Source organism: Perognathus longimembris, chromosome 11 (assembly GCF_023159225.1).
Source record: "Perognathus longimembris pacificus isolate PPM17 chromosome 11, ASM2315922v1, whole genome shotgun sequence".
Lineage (NCBI taxonomy): Eukaryota > Metazoa > Chordata > Mammalia > Rodentia > Heteromyidae > Perognathus > Perognathus longimembris.
In genome coordinates, this window is record NC_063171.1 from 4,464,884 (window position 1) to 4,489,789 (window position 24,906).

Here is a 24,906-nt window from a genome sequence, read left to right on the forward strand (position 1 = left end):
AACTGAGAAGGTTTTCCATTTCCAATCTGTGAGAATATTATTACTACAAGATTTATGCATATATAATTTTGTATATGCAGAAATTGGACCTAAATTTGTGGTCATAGATTTTTAGCATGGAAATACACAGCAGTAGCCGAGTGTATTATTAATTCATCAGTGAAAGACCAGATGATTTCACCTTTGCTTTATTACTTTTATTTTCTTTTCTCTTAGGAAAGAATTACCCATTGAAATCCTGTTGCCTTTCTTGGTAAAATAAAACACTGATCATAGTTCATGTGATTCTTTTCCTTTGATTTCTTTATATTAAAGATCTTTCCAACTTTTCATACTATTTGTTTTCATGCAGTTGGCATTGCTACTAAAAAATAAAATCTAAGTTGATGTAGCTTAAATAATAGTGGAGATTTGACTGGAGGTTGTGGAAGGAGAGGAGATTGGTATCCTCAAGTCACTGTTTCTTCTGCAGACCATGATGAATGCACGACTACCAACATGTGTCTGAATGGGATGTGCATTAACGAAGATGGCAGCTTCAAGTGCATCTGCAAGCCAGGATTTGTCCTGGCTCCAAATGGGCGATATTGTACTGGTATGTATGGCTTTGAAATGAGAAAGTCACTGTGAATGCATCCAACCTGTGTGGGTGAGCTCAAATTACCTCATATGGGTTTCCTATTATTCATATCTCCTACTAATTCAGTAAGGCAGATGTCCATAACGTTTCCCAGGAAAACATGCTGTTGTCCAGGGTATACTAACATCTTCACAGAAGTAATAGTGGTACAAGAAAAAAAAATCAACTGACAGATTCATTTTATCAAGTCTGAAGGAGACAGTAATATCTGTCTCACTGCATAGCTGAATAAAAAAAGATAAGATTGTACAAGGTTGTCATTTTTATGTTTCTAGAAGTAGATTTTTAAAAATCATTTACTCCTTACTGCTATGGAATTGCATGTTTTTCATGGAATTAACCTTCAGATCATTTGGAATCTTACTATGTTTAAAATTTTTGATTTAATGATGACTTTGAAGAGCAAAGTCTAGAAATAACTAGTAAACAAATGATGGGCCTCTTAGAAATAAATAAAACTGTATTATATTTATACTCACAATTCTAATTTAATAAGATGGAGTACATTTTGTAATTCTAAATTGAGGTGTCTTTATTTCAGATTCCTTCTTTTTTTTTTTTTTTTTTTTTTTGCCAGTCCTGGGCCTTGGACTCAGGGCCTGAGCACTGTCCCTGGCTTCTTCCCGCTCAAGGCTAGCACTCTGCCACTTGAGCCACAGCGCCGCTTCTGGCCGTTTTCTGTATATGTGGTGCTGGGGAATCGAACCTAGGGCCTTGTGTATCCGAGGCAGGCACTCTTGCCACTAGGCTATATCCCCAGCCCAGATTCCTTCTTTTAGACAAAATAAATCCAATGAATAGATTGTCTCTACAGTCCAAATATGACTCATTACCAATCCAGGGATAGTAGTGAGAGAGAATCAGGAGTGATTTTCAGTATTTTTCAATAATAGGTAGATGTTTGACTACCCATGAGAAAGGCGTACAAAACTAAATTTTATGGCCCTGGCACGTCATGTCAGATTAGCTGATTGAGATTTTATACAGTACCCAGATGAGCACCGTGATGGAATGTGTAGCACTGTGTGGCAGTGGATTTTTGCTTCAGCATTTCTTAAGTTTAGATGTACTTCTAGGATAACGTAGATCTCAACACTTTTTGCTTTCGGGAATTATTTTTTAGCAACTTCCCAACTACAAATGCTGTAATCCATTAATCCTGAAATGTCTATGATTTGGTGGCTCTCTGTTTGAAGTTCATTTCATCTTTTGAAGAAGCCATTTAATGTTGGGCTCCATTCAATAGACTCAAGAGGATTGAAAATTAAAATGATTCCTCAAATTATTTTATTGTAAAATGGCCAAATTAGTAGTAAAACAGCATCTACCTATAGTTAAAGTAATTTTTGTGGAAAAAATACAAAACCACCATAGCTTTTGAAGAATCCATTTCATTAATTAGAACTATATATTAAAACAAGTTGTTTCTTTCTGAAAATGTATAAAATCTATTTTCATATTTATATGTTCTTCTGCAAACTATAAACTGAGAAGGTTGATATTATGGTTTAGTGGCCACAAGTTGCCCCTGCTCTTCAGTAATAACTGACTTCTGACAATCTCTGGCAGACATTGACGAATGCCAGACCCCAGGCATCTGCATGAATGGGCACTGCATCAACAATGAAGGATCCTTCCGCTGTGATTGTCCCCCGGGACTGGCTGTGGGTGTGGATGGACGTGTGTGTGTTGGTAAGAGAAACATTCTAGGAGGCAACACTTGAGCAGAGATATGTCTATACAATGGAATGGTGTTCCTGAATGATATCCTGAATGATACCATACATAGGAAATGTCCAGAATAAGAAAACATAGTCAATGCATATTAGTAATTGCTAAGGGTGGAGATAATGAGGATGATGGGGGAGAGAGAGAGGAAGGCTAAAGGATATTCTTGAGGGATGAAAATGTTCTAAAACTAACTGTATCTGTGAGTATGCAGGAAAAAAAAAAGAACTACTCACTGCAGTCTTTAAATGGATAGATTCTATGGTATATAGATTACCTTAATAAAGCAGTTTTGTGTAAAGGAAATATGGGCAGAGACCCTAGTGTGTTCTAATTATACCAGCATCTTTAATAATATTATAGAATTGAACTCTGAAGACAATAGATATTGATTTTTTTCTCACAATAAAAAGACATGAACACAGAGATTATAGTATGTCACTGGCATTTCAAAGCTCAAACTGTGTTCCATTAATAAGATAGCAATGTAAGATTACAAAGATACATTAGTGATGTTTTCTCTCCACAGGATTTCTGTGAGACTTCAAGAATGAATTAGCTATGGGGCACCATCTATGTTTCAGCTTATATAGTACAACAAATACTGGCTTGAAAGTATATTTAAGAGAAATGAAATTCTTTGACACAGTTGGTACTCTGTGAATCAAAACATTTGGATCCCAAAAGGGTGGTGGAGAAGGGGACAAGGAAGGATCAGCAAGAATCTGCAGATGGAGACAATCCGTTCACTCAAATCCATACACTCTGTGCAGGCTAGAACTGATTGCAGTCTACAGGTTGTCAACACTTTGTTCAGGGTTACTTCAGATACTGCTGCTAAAAGAATGTAGTCGTTCCTGCTTAGATAACTAAAATATTTTTGTTTCTTTTAATATGCTTCCTTACCTTTTGTTATTTCCAATGAGAACAAAGCTAGCTTGGAAGGGAGGAATTTGTTTTTTCTTTTAAGCAATCCCCACATGAGACTGTTAGGAGTTCAGTGTTCAGACATGAAGGTTCATTTTTTGTTGTCCTCACACAGAAAGCATATCAAAAATTGTTGGTATGCCCTCCATAGTTTTATTCTTTTTAGTGAACCTGTCAAAATAAAAGCACCATTAATATATACAAATAAAAATGTTTAAAGAAGAAAGAAAAGAAAAGATAATGAGAGTGATTGCAAGATAATTACCTCTTTATGCCCTTTTTTCTGATTAAATATATTACTATAAAATACTTATCAGTGCAAAGCATTGAATAGTACAAAAAGTTAAGTAAGTAAACTATTACTTTTAGTATTATTTTATGGAATGAGTAGAGACATATTTAGTGAATAGTTCTTTAAGTGTTGTTGCTTTAAGTAGTAAACAAGTCAATACTAATGAAAGAAAAATAAAATAAAGTAGCTATTTTCATATGTATTTTCCAGTGGTTTTAGAATTTACTAATCACTTGGAGAAATCCTCAGAAATTTCCATTCTTCACAAAGAGAAGCCAATTTAGTGGTATATGTGAGAGATACAGATTAGCCCTTCGGTTTGGTTCCCCTCAAAAAAATTTGTGATTGCATTCTAAATATACTGCCAAATGTTAGTCTCCTTTTGCTGTCCAACTGAATATTGGTGAATTACATTAATTGACTTGCGTATATTAAACCAACTTTGCATCCCTGGAATGAATCCAGTTTGACCATGGTGTATTATTTTTTTGATGACCTGTTGAAGTGGATTGGCCAGAATTTTATTGAGAATTATTGCGTCTATGTTCATCAGGGAAATCGGTGTATAGTCCTCTTTCCATGATGAATCCCTGCCTGGTTTGGGGATGAGGGTTATACTGGCTTCATAGAATATGTCTGGTAGTGAATGTACTCTTTCAATTTCATTGAAGAGTTATAAATATTGATGTGAGTTCTGTTTTGAAGGCCTTGTAGAATTCTGCAGTGAATCCATCTGGACCTGGGCTTTTCTTGGAATGGAGATCATTTATTGCCGTTTCTATTTCAATGCTGGATATGGGTCTGTTTAGAAGGTTTAAATCTTCATGGTTGAGTTTGGGGATATGAATTTTTTCTAGGAAATCATCCATTTCTTCCAAGTTCTCGAATTTGTTGGCATAAAGGTTTGCAAAATTGTCCCTTATTGTGTTCTGAATTTTGGTTGTTTCTGTGGTGATGTGACCTGTTTTATCTCTGATCTTGTTTATTTGAGTGTGCTGCCTTCGTTTTTTGGTCAGGTTTGCCAGGGGTCTGTCTATCTTGTTGATTTTTTTCAAAGAACCAACTCTTTGTTTTGTTGATTCTTTTGATGGTTTTTTCGTCTCTAATTGATTTAATTCTGATTTGATTTTTTATTATTTGCTTCCGTCTATTGACTTGGGGTTTGGCTTGTTGTTCCCTTTCAAGGAAATTAAGGTGCTTCCTTAAATTATTGAATTACTGTTTCTCCAGTTTGTTGGTGTATGCACTCAGAGATATAAATTTTCCTCTGAGTGCTGCCTTTGCTGTGTCCCAAAGGAGCAGGTACTTTGTATCCTCATCTTGGTTGAATACCACAAACATTTGAATTTCCATTTTAATTTCTTCAATGACCCACTGATGGTTCAGCAGTGTGTTCTTTAGTCTCCATGAATTGTAGGATTTTCTGTGGTGGCTGTTGGAGTTGAGCTCTAATTTTATTCCTTTGTGGTCTGAGAGAATGCAGGGAATGGTTTTGATACTTCTGCATTTGTACAGTTTTTCTTTGTGCCCTAAGATATTATCTATTTTGGAGAACGTTCCATGTGCTGCGGAGAAGAATGTGTATTCCATTGTGGCTGGGTGGAATATTCTGTAGATGTCGCTGAAGTCTAGTTGGTCTATGTAATTATTTAGTTCTGTGGTTTCTTTGTTCAGTTTTTGGCATGTTGATCTGTGCAGAGGTGATAGTGGAGTGTTAAAGTCCCCAATTATCAATGTGTTTGGGTCTATGAGTGTTTTTAGAGTCAGTAGTGTTTGTTTGATGAAGTTGGGTGCTCCTGCATTTGGTTTGTAGCTATTTAGAATAGTTATATCTTCCTGTAGGAGAGATCCCTTTGCTAGTATGTAGTAACCTTCTTTATCTCTTCTTACCTTTTTAAATTTGAACTCAATTTTGTCTGATACTAGGATTGCAACTCCTGCCTGCTTATGAGGGCCATTTGCTTGATAGATTTTATTCCAGCCTTTCACTTTTAGAAGATGTTTACTTTTTCTGGATAGATGTGTCTCTTGGAGGCAGCAGAAAGATGGATCTTGATTTTTGATCCAACTTATGAGCCTATGTCGTTTGTTTGGAGAATTAAGTCCATTAATGTTGAGAGTTAGGATTGAGAGATGTTCGTTTGTTCCTTTCATTATCACTATCTTGTTAAAAGCTGTGTCTTCCCATTTCTTGATCTGATGTTTACTATTTAGGGTTCATTTCTCTGTCTGTATTGGGATCTTGATTATTTTCCCTGTATAGTACATCTTTGAGGATTTTCTGTAAAGGTGGTTTGGTGGAGATACATTGATTCAGTTTTTCCTTACTGTGGAAGACTTGTATATGACCCTCGGCTATGAATGAGAGTTTGGCTGGGTAGAGTATTCTTGGTTGGTAGTTATTTTTATTTAGTGTTTGGTATACGTCATTCCAGGCTCTCCTTGCTTTCATGGTCTCTGGTAAGAAGTCTGGGCTAATTCTGGTTGCTTTTCCTTTATTTGTGATTGTTTTCTTCTCCCTAACAGCTTTAAGCATTCTTTCCTTGTACTCTACTGATCCTGTTTTGATCACAATGTGTCGGTGGAATGTCCTATTCTGGTCTGGTTGGTTTGGGGTTCTAAATGCTTCTTGTATCTGTATAGTCCTATCCTTCTGGATATTGGGAAGTTCTCAGCTAATATTCTGTTAATTTCTTTCTCCAAGTTTTCCTCAATACTTATTATCCTAAAATTGGGCTTCCTGATCGTGTCTTGTATCTCCTGTAGTGATCTGTTTTGTTGTTTGGACTGGATTTGTATTGATTTTTTATCTTTCTCCATAGATTCTAGGGAATCTTCAGCTCCTGGGATTCGATCCTCTGCTTCAGTTCATTGGGACTGTAGGCTAGCTACTTGATTTTGAATCTCTTTTCCTTCTGACTGGTCTTTCCTGATGGTTTCCATGTCATCTCTTAGGTCTTGCATGGACTTCTTTATTTCATTAATTTGGTTTTGAGTGCTGTCTCTCAAATCTTTTACCTGGGTAGCTATCTTTTCATTTGACTCTTGAATTTCATTTATCTTTCTATTTGTTGAGGTTATGAAATCATCTATTACTTTATGGAAGGATTGCTGTATTGTTTCAAACTTTTCATTTAACATGTTTATCAGTAGACTTTGTAGAGCATTTTGAGGGTTCTCTACTATGTCTTTCATCCACTGTTCTGATTCCTGCTTGTTTTGAGTGGGAGATAAGACTCCATTGTTTGCCATCTTTCTTGTGTTTCTTCTGCCCATTTGGATTGGGAATGCCAATCTACAAGCACCTGTGAGCACCATTTAAGACCCAAAGCAGCCCTAACCAAGCACTGTTGTGTAAATCTTATAAGTTCACAATTATATACAGATACCTTGTATACCTGTCTATAAAATTAGATTTGGTGTTTGTAAAGAATACAATTTCAATATAACAACCGATCCTCGGCCCCATATTCAGTATTTACTGTTACAACCCTATGAGCAATTCTTGTTCTTATATTAAGTTCTTTTAGGACTGGCTTTCTCTATGAACCCCTTTGATTCACTCGGATTAAGCAGGGATACCTTCTATCCAATAACCAGGAGTCAATGGAACCTGGAGGTCCTGGCAGTAAGTCAGGAGGGAAAGTTAGAGGTAGTAAAGAGAATAGAGTAAAATGTATTGGGGAGGGGGGTGATGATTTTGGTTTAGTTTCAGTGACATGGAAATGTGGAGAAGAGTAGAATCAGTAGACAGAACAAGCTTATAATGATAGACAATGGAGAGTTAGCAGAAAAGAGTGGAGGTGTTATTCACAGGAAAGTAATTTTTAAAGAAAGAGAACGCAAAGAGAGAAATAAAGAAATAATACTGGAAGACAGATGCACAAAACAGAGAAAAATTATTTAAAAAAAAAAAATAAAAAATAAAAAGGAAGAAAAACAGAAAAACGAACAACCAAAAAAAAAAAAACTTGATAAAACAAACAAGTAAAATGGAAAACAAAAAAACTAACGACATTTCAGAAATGAAAAAATTAAAAAAAAGTTTAAAAAAGTTTAAAAAATGTTTGAAAAGAAAAAAAAAATGGAGTCCTCTTTGTTTGGGTGGTCTTCCCCAGTCTCTTGTTTCCTTGCGATGGTCTGCAGTCTGTTTTCCTGATTGGCTGGTTTAACTTGCTTTCACTTTGCAGGGGGTGGATCTGATCTGACCCTTCTCCCCTGTTGGTGCAATCCTAGGTCTCTGTGTTTCGCACAGCTTGCAGGTAGGCCTTGGGCATCCTCTGTAGATGGGGCCGTGAGCAGTCTCGGTGGCTCCTCTGTCTGCTGTGGGGCCACTGCCTTTAACACCTGGCTTTGAATAGGCTGTGTACTCAGCAGGGTCAGGTGCCTCTGGCCTGGTTTACCTAGCTGAGAGTTGCTTGCCTGAGGGCGGTTCCGCCCCCCTGGGCTGGTTGGCTGCCTGGCGGAGCTGGCTATGGAATTCAGCTCCGTTTCGGGCTGGGAATTGAGCTTCCTCTGTGACGGGATCATTTATCTGTCTCAGGAACTGTTTGTTCCCCCGTCTAGTGTTTCCGTATAGCTGGTAGCTGTTCGCTGCTTTCACTTTAAATTTAGAAATTCCGGCTGGCAGGGTGGGGCACCTCTGGCTAATCCCTGGCCCAGGAAGAGCCTCCCGCCTGGGCAGGGGGCATTCTGGGCGGAGCTGGCTCTCACTGGTCGGTCCCTCTTGCCCTTTTCAAAGATGGCTCCTTTGTCCTCGCTTTCCCCAGGCCCGCTTTAGTTCCAGTCTGGTCTGACCCTATGCCAGTGTCAAAGATGGCACTTTGCTCTGTCAGTAGGGGAAGAGCTACCTTCCAGAAGCTGCTCTGTGGGCGCAAGTGAGAATATCTTTCATGGGATACTCACACTTTCTCTGCGACTTCAGCCTGTCCGTGCTCAGCCGCCGTCTGGAGGATTTCTCCCTAGTCTACACTGTGTGCTTTAGCAGAGCGGAGTGTGGGTCGCTGTGCCGGGCGCTGTGCCTGCGCCGGCACTGGCATGGCGGCAGAATGCCGCCTGGAGCTCAAATCTGTGTTTTCAGATGAGCAAACTCGATTTTTCCTTCCTGGCCAGAATCCCTGTACTGTTAGAACTTACTCTGGCTGTCTTTCTAGGAGTAAAAGTTTCTATGGGGTGAGAAAACTGTGATGTCAGAGGGAGCTCAGCTAGGGCTTTGCTGCTTCTCAGCCGTCTTCCCGGAAGTCACCCCATCTAGTTCATTTAATGGATAAGGAAGGTGTCAAGAAAAGTCTCCCATGGAGCTCTAAACTTACGGCAATTTATGCCTCTTTACCTAGTCCTAGAAACTTAATTAATACTTGTAATATTTGCCAGTGAATAACATCTTTTTCCTCCATTGGGTTCTAAAAATTGTACATGTGTATTTTCTTAACATTAAAAAAGAAATGTTCACCATTTTTTATTTCTTCCAAGATACTTTGTGATATCCAAGAAAATCATAAAAGTCATTGGAAATCATGAACTATGAAATATTTGTATAAATACTCCTTTGTATTGGCTGTCTATTTTGTGCAACTCAGAGTGAACTCAGTCAGAGCAAAAGCAGAAAGAGCCTAAGGATTGATTATTGGGTTTGAATGTGCCAAATTTCATGGTTCTTTTCTATTTGAACATAAAATACCTTACTGCTTAATCCATCTTAAATCTCAGTCCTTTAATAAGCTACACCTCAGAAAACAAAAAATCAATAGAAGGGTACTTTGTATAATAAACACATGTCATCATTTCTAACAAGTTATGAATAGTTATGGACATTTATGAAGCTTATCATATCAGAAAATGATAGCTTTCCTAGACTTGATGATGATTTCATTTTTATAGTCTACCATTTACTGCCTCATAAAATTATAGCATATTTCATAGTTGAGAGTAAGACTGGCACAGGGTGTGCTTCTTTGGAATATAATTTGACACAGTGGAAAGAGGAAGCCCTTTGGAAGTTACAAACTTGTTCTGAGTCCTACCTCAGACACTGGAGATTCCAGGGCTTCAAAATATTTCTAAAAAAACCTTCTGAGTTTCATCCCTCTGGGTAATGTGGGGAATGGTGACTATCCTATAGAGTTGAAGCCGAGACTACTCATGAGGTCATGTCTGCAGTGGAACTAAGCACCTTGCCAAGGACTCTGACTGCAAGTTTGTTCTATTTACAACTGGATTTATGGACTGTATGAAATCAAAACAATCAAAGGCAGTGTTCTAAGGGCAGAGAAAGCAGATGTTCTAATTCAGAAGGCTGAAGCAAGAAATCACATGGGTCAAGATAAGATAGTTTGACTTACTTCTCAAGGAGAAATAGTAGTAAGTGCTATCATGAGTCTAGAACAGCCAGTGATTAGAGATCAAAGTGGTGTTTATAACTAGACATTCAAGTTCAGTGAAAAGCCTATGAGAAGTAGGATCGTGGATATTTATATGATACATACAGTTCATCCCTCCCTTCCTTCCTCCCTCCCTCCCTTCCTTTCTTCCTTTCTTGTACTAGTACTCAGGCTTGAATTAAGAGCCCTCTACCACTTGAATCAGAGCTCCACTCCTAGGGTGTGTTTTTCTTTTGGTGATTAATTGGAGATAAGAATCTTAAGAATCTTTTTATGCTGCCTGGGTTTACATTGAGTTTTGGTTCTCAGATCTCAGCCACCTAAGTAGCTAAGGTTACAAACATGAACCAAATATAACTTTTGAGAACCAAAAGAAAAGAAAGGGGGATGTGGATTTGCACTTAGTCTTTCCTTCACTCTACAAATAGTTGTTCATTTACTACCACTATTGGATGCTCAAAATGAAAAATAAAAAGCTTCTAATCTGGTGGCTTGTACGGTAATGAAGATTTTGGTTTGGAAATCTTGGTCCCTCTCACTGTCTTTTCATTTCACTAGATACACACATGCGCAGTACCTGCTATGGTGGGATCAAGAAAGGAGCCTGTGTGCGTCCTTTCCCTGGTGCTGTGACCAAATCTGAATGCTGCTGTGCCAATCCGGACTATGGCTTTGGAGAGCCCTGCCAGCCCTGTCCTGCTAAAACCTCAGGTAGTCACCTATGCCAAATCCATACCTGATAAGAACCTAGCTATGAAAGACTAGATATTTAGCCAAGGACTACAGCAGTTTTGACATGTGTTATTGTTTTGAATGGAAGAAGAGAAACTCAACTCTGTACTGATATGTGAAGCGAGTGTGTGTGTGTGTGTGTGTGTGTGTGTGTGTGTGTTTATATATGTTTAGGCAGAGAGAGTACATGGTGAATAAAAGGATATATTTGCTCATGCCCTTATAATCATTACTGATGGTTGCACAGATTTGCTATGTGCATACATCAGCCCTAATTTCTTTGACCTATTATGTCATTCTGAAGATGACTAGCATAACCTCTATTTACCTTGCTATTGTCAATGTTGTAAATACATGGTGATCCAGTTTCATTTTCTAAATTTTAGCACTGTGTATGTCAGTGCAGCTGGAAGTAGGTTCAGACTCTTAGGTAGATAAGAGTGACCCTTGTTCATGCATACGTCGATTAGATGTCTATTGAATAGATTCAAATACATTAGAGGTTCAAAACCAAACATAGTCGATGTTTCCTTAAAGTTAGAATAGTTGAGAATGCAAGCAAGCAAACATATAAATTACAACTCAGTGTTATTAGTGTCTTAAAAGAGACACAAACCAACAGGAAGAACAGATAGGAATTAGTTGTTAAGGGCAACCAACTTGAACAATTCCTTGCTAGGGGCAGCTGGGAAAGACTTCACAGAGGGGAGATATGTTTACTTAGTTGCTGACAAATAAATAAGAACTTTCCAGTTGATGGGAAAAGAGAATTCCTCCAAGGCCATGATTTGTAATTCCCATAAAAGTCCTAAGTGGGTCATTTCAAGTCTTGAAAAAATTATTGGATACATCTTGGACAATTGACTGGGATCCTGCTCTAAACTATCCTAAGCTTCATATAATGGTACAAATATTAAAAAAATATTACAAGGCTAGATTGAATTAGTATAATTAATCTACAGACAGAAATAGAGATGGGAATATAAAAAGATGGCATTCTTAAATTGCCGAGAAACATATGAATTAAATCATGAGTATCAGTCATAACATTTGGAAAGTTAGTTTAACCCTGTGTTAAACCTTGAAAATAAGGTGGAAGTATCTGGTAATGGTGGAAGACTTTCAAAGCAGACAGTAAAGATACTAAAATACACCAGAGAGCTGAAAAATATTTGAGATATTCCTTAATATTCATGGAATTATGTTAGTCAATAAGAAAGTTCAAATACTGTATAGAAAATGTACGATGTACAAGATTTCACATAGTAGAAATGCACATGGTAGATTTCCTTATTATTTTTTTTTGCCAGTACTGGGTCTTGAACTCAGGGCCTGAGCACTGCCCCTGGCTTCTTTTTGCTCAAGGCTAACACTCTGCCACTTGAGCCATAGCACCACTTCTGACCTTTTCTATATATGTGGTGCTGAGGAATCGAACCCAGGGCTTCATATATACAAGGCAATCACTCTTGCCACTAGGCCATATTCCCAGCCCAGCAAATGGTAGATTTCCATGTAAAAAGATGCTCACTCTTCTCTACAAACAATTTGGTGAGATTTTTTTCTTTTTACTGGAAAATGTATAGACAAATCAATAGTAGTGAGAGTATAGAAATGGCTCCTTTTTTACAGTGTTGATAAAAGGTATTCTAGGAGAGAAAGGAAGGAAGGTCATAAGCAATCAAAGTGGCAAAGATTTTGAAAAGTTTGGCTTCCAAGAGATTATATCATTCTAACAACATACTCAAGCTTTCAAGTTACTGTTTTTACTCCAAGTTGATGAACCTTGGTTACACCCATAAGAGATTGATTGAATAAATATCATACCTCCACATATCTGAGAATAAAGTGCTACATACAATATCAGATGGAACACCAGGAATCAGACATGTTTACTACTCAGAAGCTCAGTGACCTTGGGCAAGTTACTGTATTTCCTCAACTGTCCCAATTTTCTCCCTTGTAAGAGAATTTAGAATTGGGACAATTCAACAAATTATTGAGCATTTGTATACATATATATATGTATACATATATACATATATATGTATATACATATGTATATGTATACATATATACACATGCTCAATAATTTATATATATACGTATATATACGTATATATATGTATGTAGGTAGTGGCACTCGGCAAATAGTATTATGTAAGTTTTATCTGTTACTGTTTTCTCTAGTAACTTTAATTTTTACAGTGTAATTTAGATATTTTAAAGTTTTCATATGTAAACACAACTAAAAGCCAAGCACTGCACTGGTGGCTCATGCCTGTAATCCTAGCTACTGAGGAGGCTGAGATCTGAAGATTGTGATTTGAAGCTAGCTCGGGCAGGAAAGTCTGCTTTTTTTTTTTTTTTTTTGCCAGTCCTGGGGCTTGGGTTCAGGGCCTGAGCATTGTCCCTGGCTTCTTTTTTTTTTTTTGGCCAGTCCTGGGGCTTGGACTCTGGGCCTGAGCACTGTCCCTGGCTTCTTTTTGCTCAAGGCTAGCACTCTGCCACTTGAGCCACAGCGCCACTTCTGGCCATTTTCTGTATATGTGGTGCTGGGAAATCGAACCCAGGGCCTCATGTATATGAGGCAGGCACTCTTGCCACTAGGCCATATCCCCAGCCCCCCTGGCTTCTTTTTTTGCTCAAGGCTAGCACTCTGCCACTTGAGCCACAGCATCACTTCTGGCCATTTTCTGTATATGTGGTGCTGGGGAATCGAACCCAGGGCCTCATGGAAAGTCTGCTTTTTGTATCCAATTAAATCACAGAAAAAGTGGGAAGTAGAGCTGTGGCTCAAGTGGTAGAGTCCTAGCCCTGAGCAAAAGATGCTCAGGGACAGTGCCCAAGCTTAGCGTTGAAGCTTCAGGACCATTATTACTCAGAATAACATTTACTTTTTAAATTTACTTTATTCTTATTTATTTATTTTTGTTTTATTTACTTTTCAAACTCATGTAATTTTGTTATTCTTAGAATATTAGTACTTAAAGTTCACATGCTAGAAAATGAGAATTACTTTTTCTACATGTTATAGAAACTAATTCACATAATTTTTCCAAATGGTAATATTGGAGTTCTGTAAGTGAATTGTGTGTAGAATTGGCATGATTTAAAGGTTGTGTTTTTTTATTTGTTGTTGTTTTTTTTTTTTTTCATGTAGCTGAGTTCCATGGCCTTTGTAGTAGTGGAGTAGGCATCACTGTGGATGGAAGAGGTAACTAGTTCTCTGTCTTACACGAGTATATAGCCTAACTTAGAGCTTTACGGCTAGGATATGAATATACATGTGATTATATTTACTGTGAAAATACATTTGTATGAAAAACCAAGGTAAGTAATCTACAGTGCATTTTTGTCTTCCCTCCCCATTAGTTTCACATTGTCTTTTAACATTTTTATTGATATCAACTAGTTATACAAAGGAGTTTCATTCTGATACATCTGTAGGTACAAATTTTGATGAGACTCACTTCTTCCTTCACTCTCATTCCTTTCCCCTTTCTGAACCAGTATAAACACGTTCCATTGTTCCATTTTTACACATGTACATGAAGGATTTTTTTTTTATCATACCCACTGTCCTTCACCATTTCTGTTCATCCTGTCTTATCTACTATATCCACACAGACTTAAGACTTGTTTCGCCTTCTTGTCCTTCATTTTTTAGCATATCCTAATTTAGTGTCCTATATCCTCCAATTATATTTCTTCTCCTTATTTTATTTCCTTTTTCATTCGGAAGGGCAGTTAAATTGTGAGTTTTCAGAGTTAAACCCTACCTTTGTTGAATGTTCTATATGAGACCTTCCTTTACCTACAATGAAGTGTCTATGAATATTAAACTTCCTTTGTTTCATGCAGATATCAACGAATGTGCCTTGGACCCCGATATCTGCGCCAATGGTATTTGTGAGAATTTGCGAGGTAGTTATCGTTGCAATTGCAACAGTGGCTATGAACCAGATGCATCTGGAAGGAACTGCATTGGTATGTTACTTGCTGTGTACATACAACAAACAGCCTTTCTTATAATATGATCTAATGGGTCAGAAAAGGAGGAATAAATACAAATGAATGACCATAACTAGAACTCTTAGAGTTTTTCAGATTTCAGTTAGGGTACATTAAAGTAAAATACTTTAATAAAAATACTTGAGTAAAAAACGAATCACACAAATTACATTGCACAGTATCAGGTTTCTTAGTGGTTCTTACTAGATAAATATCATTTTCTCAATAAACGGATAGATAGTGAATTATTGGTTTATTGTGTTCTATATATTTCTTTATTATATATGTTTTCACTAAGAGATGGATGGATTTCGAAAACTAATAGGAATGTGTAATACCAAGTCAGGAAAATAAAATGTCGTAAGCTGTACTTTGTAAAGAAACTACTTCCTGCAACATAGGTATAGAAGATCGTTGAGATGAAAGTGTTCATTTTTTAATATATAAGAGAAAGTTTGGACAAACTATACAATTTATTTTTCACAAATATGAAAGTGGAGGAAAATGAGGAGATTCACTACATTTTATTAATCTACTTGTTCAGAAATTTGGGAAATATCTGGATTTTTCCATATACTACCTGAGTCTGGTTTACAGAATGAAAGTTACTTAATCAATCATTATTTACAACAATTTTTACTCATCTTTGCAACAAACTGTCAATGATTCTGGTCAGAGAGAAACATGAATTTTTATGTTTCTGGCATTCGTTATTATAATTAGAGATAACCACTAAATACTGAATTGGAGGGAAGCATACAAAGATAGATTAATATATTTTGATACCTACAGGGGAGGGTACTAGCAAATGCTTATTGAACGTTTCTAAAAATATGCAAAACAGGATTTTATTTGCTAGAAGCAAAGTCACTCCTGGATGAGCTTCCTAGTTTAGTTTACTTGAAAATATGGATAATCGAATAAAACTAAAGAAATTCCCTGTACATTCACACACAAAAAAATAAGAAGATGTCTAAACTTCTCTTTTAAGTAGAAATGGGTATATAATTTAGTGAATGATTTAAGTTAAGATTTAAAAGAAAAATGAAACCAAAAATTGATAACAATTTTCAAATATAATACAATTTTAAAAATACAACTCAAAATTCAGAATTGGAGGAAAAACACAATCCCCAAAGAGAAAAGGATCACATGAATTATAAATGGTGCTGGAATTACTGGCAATGTGTTTCCTGATCTGTTTTCCATGTCTTCTTAGATGCTATATTGTTTGATAACAGGACAGTTATTATTCATAAGGCTAATTATAGAACTTGAAGTGAAAGGAACTCTAACCCAAAATACAGTTTTTATTTCTGTCACCAGCTAAACTTGGAAAAACAAAGGAGCAGCTATGAAGATAAAAGTCAGTGTGAATTTCTGAACTTGAGGTTTAGATAATTTTCTCTAGGGAGTTCTAGTCCGCAAAAAAAAAAAAATATACAAAATATGTTATTCATATTCTATTTGTAGCTAATTATTTCTGAGATAAAAATATGAAAAAGTAACAAATACTTTTTTGTTTAACTGCTGATAATACACTTTGTCTTTCAATTTTAATTTACAAAAATGAAAAAATCATGATTCTTACACATAAGTAAGCATGTAGGTAAATGAGTTTTGCTTTTTTTTTTTTTTTTTTTTTTTTTTTTTGCCAGTCCTGGGCCTTGGACTCAGGGCCTGAGCTCTGTCCCTGGCTTCTTTTTGCTCAAGGCTAGCACTCTGCCACTTGAGCCACAGCGCCACTTCTGGCCATTTTCTATATATGTGGTGGTGGGGAATTGAACCCATGGCTTCATGTATGTGAGGCGAGCACTCTTGCCACTGGGCCATATTCCCAGCCCCGAGTTTTGCTTTTTTGTTGACTTCAACTGTACTTTAAAATTTATCTAATTGAATCCTATTGTTGGATAAAAAAGCATATGAAAGTCGTGAGCCTTGCTCACTGCTTCAGGGACTTCAGAAGAACTTTAAAATATCCACCAGCATAAGCATGTCCCACCTAAATAAAAGGCTGTCTATAGGGCTGGGGATATAGCCTAGTGGCAAGAGTGCCTGCCTCAGATACACGAGGCCCTAGGTTCGATTCCCCAGCACCACATATACAGAAAACGGCCGGGGGCGGCGCTGTGGCTCAAGTGGCAGAGTGCTGGCCTTGAGCGGGAGGAAGCCAGGGGCGGTGCTCAGGCCCTGAGTCCAAGGCCCAGGACTGGCCAAAAAAAAAAAAAAAAAAAGGCTGTCTATAATCCTAACTCCTCAGGAGCCTGAGATCTGAGGACCAAGAGTTCAGAGCCAGCCTGGAAATAAATGTCTTTCAACCTTTACATCCAATGAATAAGCAAAATGTCCATAGTGGAGGTGTGACTCCAGTGATAGAGCACCCACCTTGAGTGAAAAAGCCAAGCAAGAGTGGGAAGTATTGAGTTCAAATCCCAATACCAGACATACAAAAAATCAGTCCCACCAGCCATTCAACGGACAAAGGCCTCATATCTAAAATATATGCAGAACTAAAAAAATTACCTTCCTCCAAAACAAAACCGCAAAGAACTAATAGCCCGCTCATCAAGTGGGCTAAAGACCTACAAAGAGACTTCTCTGATGAGGAAATGAAAATGGCCAAAAGACATATGAAAAAATGCTCTACATCACTGGCCATAAAAGAAATGCAAATCAAAACAACATTGAGATTCCATCTCACCCCATTAAGAATGCCATATATCAAGAAAACTAACAATAACAGTTGTTGGAGGGGATGTGGCCAAAAGGGAACCCTACTTCATTGTTGGTGGGAATGTAAACTGGTTCAGCCACTCTGGCAAGCAGTATGGAGATTCCTCAGAAGGCTAAATGTAGAACTCCCCTATGACCCAGCAACCCCACTTTTGGGTATTTATCCAAAAAACCACAAACAAAATCACAGTAAAGCCACCAGCACAACAATGTTCATTGCAGCGCAATTTGTCATAGCGAGAATCTGGAACCAACCCAGATGCCCCTCTGTAGACGAATGGATCAGGAAAATGCGGTACATATACACAATGGAATTTTATGCCTCTATCAGAAAGAATGACATTGCCCCATTTGTAAGGAAATGGAAGGGCTTGGAAAAAATTATACTAAGTGAAGTGAGCCAGACCCAAAGAAACATGGACTCTATGGTCTCCCTTATTGGGAATAATTAGCACAGGATTAGGCAAGCCACAGGCGAGGATCACAAGAGCCCAATAGCAATACCCTTATGATCACATAAGATGATGCTAAGTGAAATGAACTCCATTTTATGGAAATGATTGTTATATCAGAGTTGTAACTACTTTCAACATCCCATGTGTATCTGTAGTTTATACTGTTGATGATGTTCTTGTATCACCTTCTTGGATTGTATCTACACTATCTCTGTAATCTTATCTGAGTATATTGGAAACCGTGTATACTGGTATTAGAATTAGGAAATTGAGAGGGAATACCAAAATTGAGAGACAAAGGGTAAATTAAGAGAAACAACAACAAAAGCAATACTTGCAAAACTGTATGGTGTAAGCGAACTGAACACCTCGGGGGGATGGGGGAGGGGGGAGGGGGTATGAGGGACAAGGTACAAACAGTACAAGAAATGTATCCAATGCTTAACGTATGAAACTGTAACCTCTCTGTACATCAGTTTTATAATAAAAACTTAAAAAAAAATCAGTCCCTTTTGCATAGGATGAAGGAGTATGATGTAAAAACAAAGTCAGAGACACTGATGAGAATAAACAAATAAAATATGGTTGGTCACTGTGAAACATGTTTAATATTAGCATCTTCTATCTTCCAACTGTTGATTTCAGACATTGATGAGTGCTTGGTAAACAGACTCCTTTGTGATAATGGACTCTGCCGAAACACACCAGGAAGTTATAGCTGTACGTGTCCCCTTGGCTACATGTTTCGGATGGAAACAGAAACCTGTGAAGGTGAGGTTGTCTTTCCCGTCATACTTAGGAACAAGAAACAGTGCCTAGAGATGCTAAACTTTAATGACAGCAATGAAGCAATGTGTGGCTAGCTTTGTTTTATCATCTCTTTCAGCTAATTTGGCAGCTCCAGAAATAGCATGCATCCAACTCAGTTTATAAAAACTATCAGTTTTGTTCCACTGAGATAAAATATAAACACTTGGAAAATGAAGAGAGAGAATGAGAAGGAAAATAAGAAGAGTAGAAGGATCCCTATTACCTTACTTGCTGAAATTAAATGTCAGATTTGTGTTTACTTTTTACTCATTTTCAATACCACTGTGAGCCTTGGAGCCAGAACTCCAATTACAAAATCAGCTTTTGAGCATTTCATTTATGAAGTAAGGGCTCTCTCCAAAAGTTGGGCCAAGAAAATATTTGGAGTAAAATTAAAATCACTTGAATGCAATTTATAGTCATAGGAAACTTGTATTTTCTACTTGATATCATTTCCAAAAGAGATCATCTGAGCTTACAGATCATAAATCAGTATTTTAAAAACTTCTGCCTGGCTTGATGGTACATGTCTGCAGTATCAGTATTCAAGAGGTATAAAAAGGAAAATCATGAGTATAAGGACAGCCTGAACTGCAAGGTAAGGCTCTGTGTCAAAAATGAAAACAGACAAAAAACAGAACAAGCCAGGTGCCAGTGGCTCAAGCTTGTAATTCTCAGGAGACAGAGTCTGAGGACGATGGTTTGAAGCCAGCCATGGCAGGAAGGTCTATGAGACTCTTAACTCCAATTAACCACACACACACAAAACTCCAGAAGTAGAGATATGGCTTAAGGGATATAATGCCAGCTTAAGTGTAAAAGCTAGGGACAGTGCCCAGGCCAGGAGTTCAAGCTCCAAAATTGGGACATATGTGCATGTGCGTGCACCATACCCACAGACAAGAAAAGAAAACCCACACTGATTTTTCTGCACAGGAAATTACAGAAGTTTAATGCTTAAATGCTCAGTGAAAGAGTGGCTGAATGGAGTGCATCCTATTAAGCTTTTCTGTCTTGATCAAAGTGTTATATATTTCAGAGTAACTGGTGGCATGACTACTAGTCCTTGGCCCTATTTACATCTCACTATGGACCTGGAGAAGACTCCTACTACATCCTCAAACCCAATGACTATTACCGAATAACAACTTGATTTTAAAGATTTCATCCTCAATTACTGTGAATAGCTCTTTCCTTAGCTGTGAAAGTATATGTCTGACTGATTCCACAGCCAAAAAGATTGCAATAACAATATTATGCAAACAAGATGTTAGCCTTCTCTCCTCATCTTCCTGCTTAACTTCAAAGCATTTTTATGAAGAGAAACAAGATAGGATTCTTGAACAAGATGCCAGAACACAAGTAACTGCTGAAGTTGATGAACCACTGTTACAAAGCACAGTTCTAAGTTTGGATTGAATTGAAGGGAACCACTGAAGAAATGGTAATTAGCCCAGAAGGAATAAGGAAACAACAATAACAAAAGGAAAATAGAAAAAAGGGAAATCTTAGCATAAAATCTTGTTTTACCAAACTTAGCTGTAGTTACTGTTTTCTCCATAGCTTTACAGAAACTCCCTGAAGGATAATGTACATCTAGTCCTGGTGGCTGAAGCCTTTGAGGATTTCTTTTGTCCACAGATGATCAGGGGTCTTTAAGAGTTAGGAATATCTTTCAGCTAGAAGGGCTTTCTGTAAAGTTCTATCTTGCAAATATACTTAGCTTCAGAGTCTTTATTCTCTAGCTTGCACTTGGTCTTCCAGCATCCACTGTCCCTGAAGGTTGCTCTGAGAAAGGTACTTTGGAAAATGTTAGTCTAACAATATTTCTTCCATGAGTTTTTGTTTGTTTTGTTTTTATGAGATGGGAGATGAAATGCCTAAATAATGTTTTTATGTTCCCTCATTTTAACACTTTCCTCCTCTGTCTTCATTCATCTTCTCTCTTGTCTATGAGAAGGCAAGCTTCTGTTATGTCTCAGGATAAAGTTTGAGAGCTAGAGCCACAGAGAGTATTGTCTTGACTTAACCAAGAAACCGTTTCCTGTTTACTCTGAGATCACTAGTGTTATTCTAAGAGCTGGATTCTTGCTGATGTGGGCAGTCTGATTCTTTGTGTCTGATTATTACTGATTATTTATAGAACATCCCTCCCATTTGAACAAATAAGATGAAGTCAGAAGTTACTAAGAAACAAACTGCCAAAGAAGTGAAAGTCTGAGATTCTAACACTTACTGTAACAATAAAGAGTGGGATCCAGTGGGATTTTAAAATACAGCGTGAGAGCCAGGCACTGGTGACTCATGCCTGTAATCCTGTTACTCAGAAGGCTGAGATCTGAGGATCATGATTCAAAGCCAACCCAGCCAGGAAAGCCCATGGTATTCCCTTCCTTCCTTCCTTCCTTCCTTCCTTCCTTCCTTCCTTCCTTCCTTCCTTCCTTCCTTCCTTCCTTCCTTCCTTCCTTCCTTCCCTCCCTCCTTCCTTCCTTCCTTCCTCCTTTTCTCCCTCCCTCCTTCCCTCCCTCCTTCCCTTCCTTCCTTTTTTCCTTCCTCCCGTCCTCCCTTTTTTTCTTTCTTTTTATTTTTATTGGAAAGGTGATGTATATAGGGGTTACAATTACATGGGTCAGGTACTGAGTACATTTCTTTCTGAACAGTGTCACTTCTTCCTTGATTTTATCCTAATTTTTCCCTTCCCAAACCCACTTTCCACCAAGTTGTATCTCTAATCACAGAAAATGCTGGAATAGGCACTGTGGCTCAAGTGGTAGAGCACTAGCCTTGAGCAAAAAGGAGCTCATGGACAGTTCCCGGGCCCAGAGTTCGAGCCCCAGGTCTGGAAAAGCAACAACAACAGAGAGAGAGAGAGGGGGGGGGGAGAGGGGAGAGAGGGGGAGAGAGGGGAGAGAGGGGAGAGAGGGGAGAGAGAGAGGAGAGAGAGAGGAGAGAGAGGAGAGAGACAGGAGAGAGAGAGAGAGAGAGAGAGAGAGAGAGAGAGAGAGAGAGAGAGAGAGAGAGAGAAACAATGTGCGGTAATTACCTAAATGTTGAAGCACTCAGTAACAGATCTGGCAACAGTGATAAACACTTTGTATGTTCAAAGGGCACTTGCTCTTAATAAATGGGAACTCTTTCTAAAATCTGTCATTCATAGGAAAGAATTTTATGTTAAATAATTAAAGAAACAATAGAGAAAGTTTCTAGCTCCAACCTTATGACACTGGTAAAAGTAAAAATGTTGACCATAGAAATGGTTTTCCATGATCAATTTATTTGTATGCTTTTGTTCACTATTAAATTATTTTCAGATTATTAAGTCTTTTGCAAGAAGAAACCCAAAGGCCACTAATCTTTCTTTTCCAAGGTCTCCTTATTTTCACCATTGCATGCAAACAGTAAATACATCTGCTAGAAGCACTCCTCCTCATTCTTCCTGTCTTAACTGATGTCCAAGGACTTCAGCATAGAACAGTTGCCAGATTCATTGCAGATTCTAGCTTTCTGTGTTTGTATTTTCTCTATTCATTAATTTTGTTTGCATTCATATATCCACCCAGACTATGCTAAATGTCTAGAATATGTAATTTATTCCAATAATAATAGAGAAAAGTTCCTCTATTTCAGACTAAAGCTACAAACCTTTGATTTTACTCTTTTTTTTTTTGAGCTCTGAGAGTTTGTGAAAGTTAAAAATTTAACAGCAAGCACTGTGGTTTAGATTGTGTTTCCAGTGACATAAGTAGTTAAATGTAAACCAGATGTGCTTTGAAGTCTGTTTCCAGTAATGTACAGTGGGCTGTTTCAATTCCATGACATTTATAACATAAAAACATTGTATTTAAAGGAAAACTAAATAGCTGATATTTGTAGTTGTCATTGCATGTGTTTGTAGTTTTCAGATTCTTCATTGCTTAATTTAAAATAGAATTTTAAAACAAATGACAGTGACATTTCTCTTTTAAAGGATTTCTTTTCACAAATGAAATTAGTAGGACAATTAATATATACTGTAACCTCAGATTAGTTATCTGTTTCCTTTATTGTTATCTAATTCTTTTTATATTGAATTTTTCTAGAAGAATTTTAGTACTGTGGAATGTTTCCATTAAAAATCATGATGCATTTTTATAAAACTTGCCCTGTGAAAACAAAATGCATTCATATTTCCTCAATTTCTATTTTTAGAGTACCTAGATACTTATTAATTTTTAAGTAGCAGTACCTTCCTTCCTTTTCTGTTTTTTAAATTTGCATTTCAAGTGCTCTGTCTTTAAACTCCAATCTGAGCCTTCCCTTTCCCTTTTGGATTCAGGTTCATATATATTTGACTTCATAAAGAAGCATTAGAGTCTTTTTAGTGAGTTGTTTACATATTTTCTTTAATATAAGAAGGTGTTATAATTCAAGTAAATGCATAAGGGAAAGTGTTATGTCAAACTCAGAAACCTCACTGTTCAGTACAACATGTCTTTTAATCTGTTGATTCATTTCAAATAATTAACTGCATCGAGAGAGATCTGTGGGTCCTTCATTAATACTGAGTGTTTGAAATTATATTAAAAGTGTCTTTCATTCTGTGTTTTTTACTTCCACTGAAGATTATATTGGTTGTATTACATTAATATGTTAAACTATTTAACTTGAAATTTTCTTTAGTCACATGGGAGCATACTGATCATCAATTGAACTGTTCAGATTATAGGTACCTGGTATGATTTATTTTAGTCACAGTAATAATTACAGAGGCCTACTCAGTACAATTGCTTTCACGTCATTAAGTTCTTGTAACTTTTGAACCCAGAGCCTTATGCATGCTAATGATAGTGCTCTACTGAGTCCTTATTTTTCTAATTTTATTATGATTTTTTAAAGTAAACTCATAAGGCTAAATATGAGAGGCTAACTGATGAGGATGGTGAATTTAAACTGGAAGAGAATTTTATACCCAGGTCAAAGTTTTGGTCCTTATTTTATGACTTGTATCCAAGAGTTTGAAATGAAAGCCAACACTATGCCTTTCTTTGTCTTTAAAGCATCATGGAACCATAAGTGAGAGGAATAATCAACCTTTGTTCAATGCACATTGCACCTGGAATTACATTCTACTAGAAGGGGAAACTAATCTAATTTATGTAGCTGGAGTTGAACATTGAAGGAGCACATAGTGAATCCTTTCCAAATAGGCTGTTCCCTGTAGTCCTACTGAGTCACAGGCATGGGTGATGTGTATCCAAGCTGTAATATGCATGTCTCCATTCTCCATTCACTTTATGCCTTGTAGATCCATATTAAAATGACAAGTGCCAAGTTTGCTAGACATTCTGGCATAGCATGGCTTGTTGGAGTAATATTTTCCAGGAACACATGGCAGTTCTAACAGACTCTTTTCCTTCTGCATTGCAGATATAAATGAATGTGAAAGCAACCCATGTGTCAATGGGGCCTGCAGGAACAACCTTGGGTCTTTCAACTGTGAATGTTCTCCTGGCAGCAAGCTCAGCTCCACAGGGTTGATCTGCATTGGTAGGATGCATGCCCAAGTCCCAGCCATATCTCTCTCTCTCTCCCTCCCTCCCTCCCTCCCTTCCTCTCTCTCTCTCTCTCTCTCTCTCTCTCTCTCTCTCTCTCTCTCTCTCTCTCTCTCTCTCTCTCTGAACTGAGCGTTCAGCTTCACTGTAAAGATATGATAGTAGCAGAGAATGAAAGCATAGAATAGACAGGCATAGCTAGCATAAACTAGAAATAATTTCCGGGAGTTACTCCATTAATATGAGTAAGTACATTATTATGTAAGTTATAAGTGTTTCTATAACACACGTATATGTAGACACATAGATGTTATTCTGATAATACCTTAGAATCAGTACAATCAAACCTCTATTACAGAGTGTGTGTGTGTGTATGTGTGTGTGTGCGCGTGTGTGTGCCAATACTGGGGTTTGCACTCAGGGCCTTGGTACTATCCCTTAGACTTTTTGCTCAAGCTGATGTGCTACCATTTGAGCCACAGCTCCACTTTTAGGTTTTTGATAGTTAATTGGAAAGAAATGTCTCACCACAGACTTTTTACTCCAGAGACTAGCTTTAAACTTCACTTCTCAGATTTCAGTCTCCTGTGAGCCACTAGTACTTGGCTGGCAGACATTTTATAAATTATCTATCATAAATAGAAATGTAATAGAGTTTGGATTC

General features: G+C 37.4%; 1 protein-coding gene across 1 annotated transcript in view; it reads left to right on the plus strand.

Annotated features, from left to right (window-relative positions):
* Fbn2 (fibrillin 2) overlaps positions 1-24,906 on the plus strand; it is a 228,437-nt gene that overhangs the window by 115,227 nt on the left and 88,304 nt on the right. Inside the window, exons 14-20 of the mRNA XM_048357068.1 lie at positions 473-595; positions 2,210-2,332; positions 10,526-10,678; positions 13,863-13,916; positions 14,564-14,689; positions 18,547-18,672; positions 24,118-24,237. Of these exons, the coding sequence (XP_048213025.1) occupies positions 473-595; positions 2,210-2,332; positions 10,526-10,678; positions 13,863-13,916; positions 14,564-14,689; positions 18,547-18,672; positions 24,118-24,237 (825 nt within the window). The remainder of the gene's footprint in view (positions 1-472; positions 596-2,209; positions 2,333-10,525; positions 10,679-13,862; positions 13,917-14,563; positions 14,690-18,546; positions 18,673-24,117; positions 24,238-24,906) is intronic.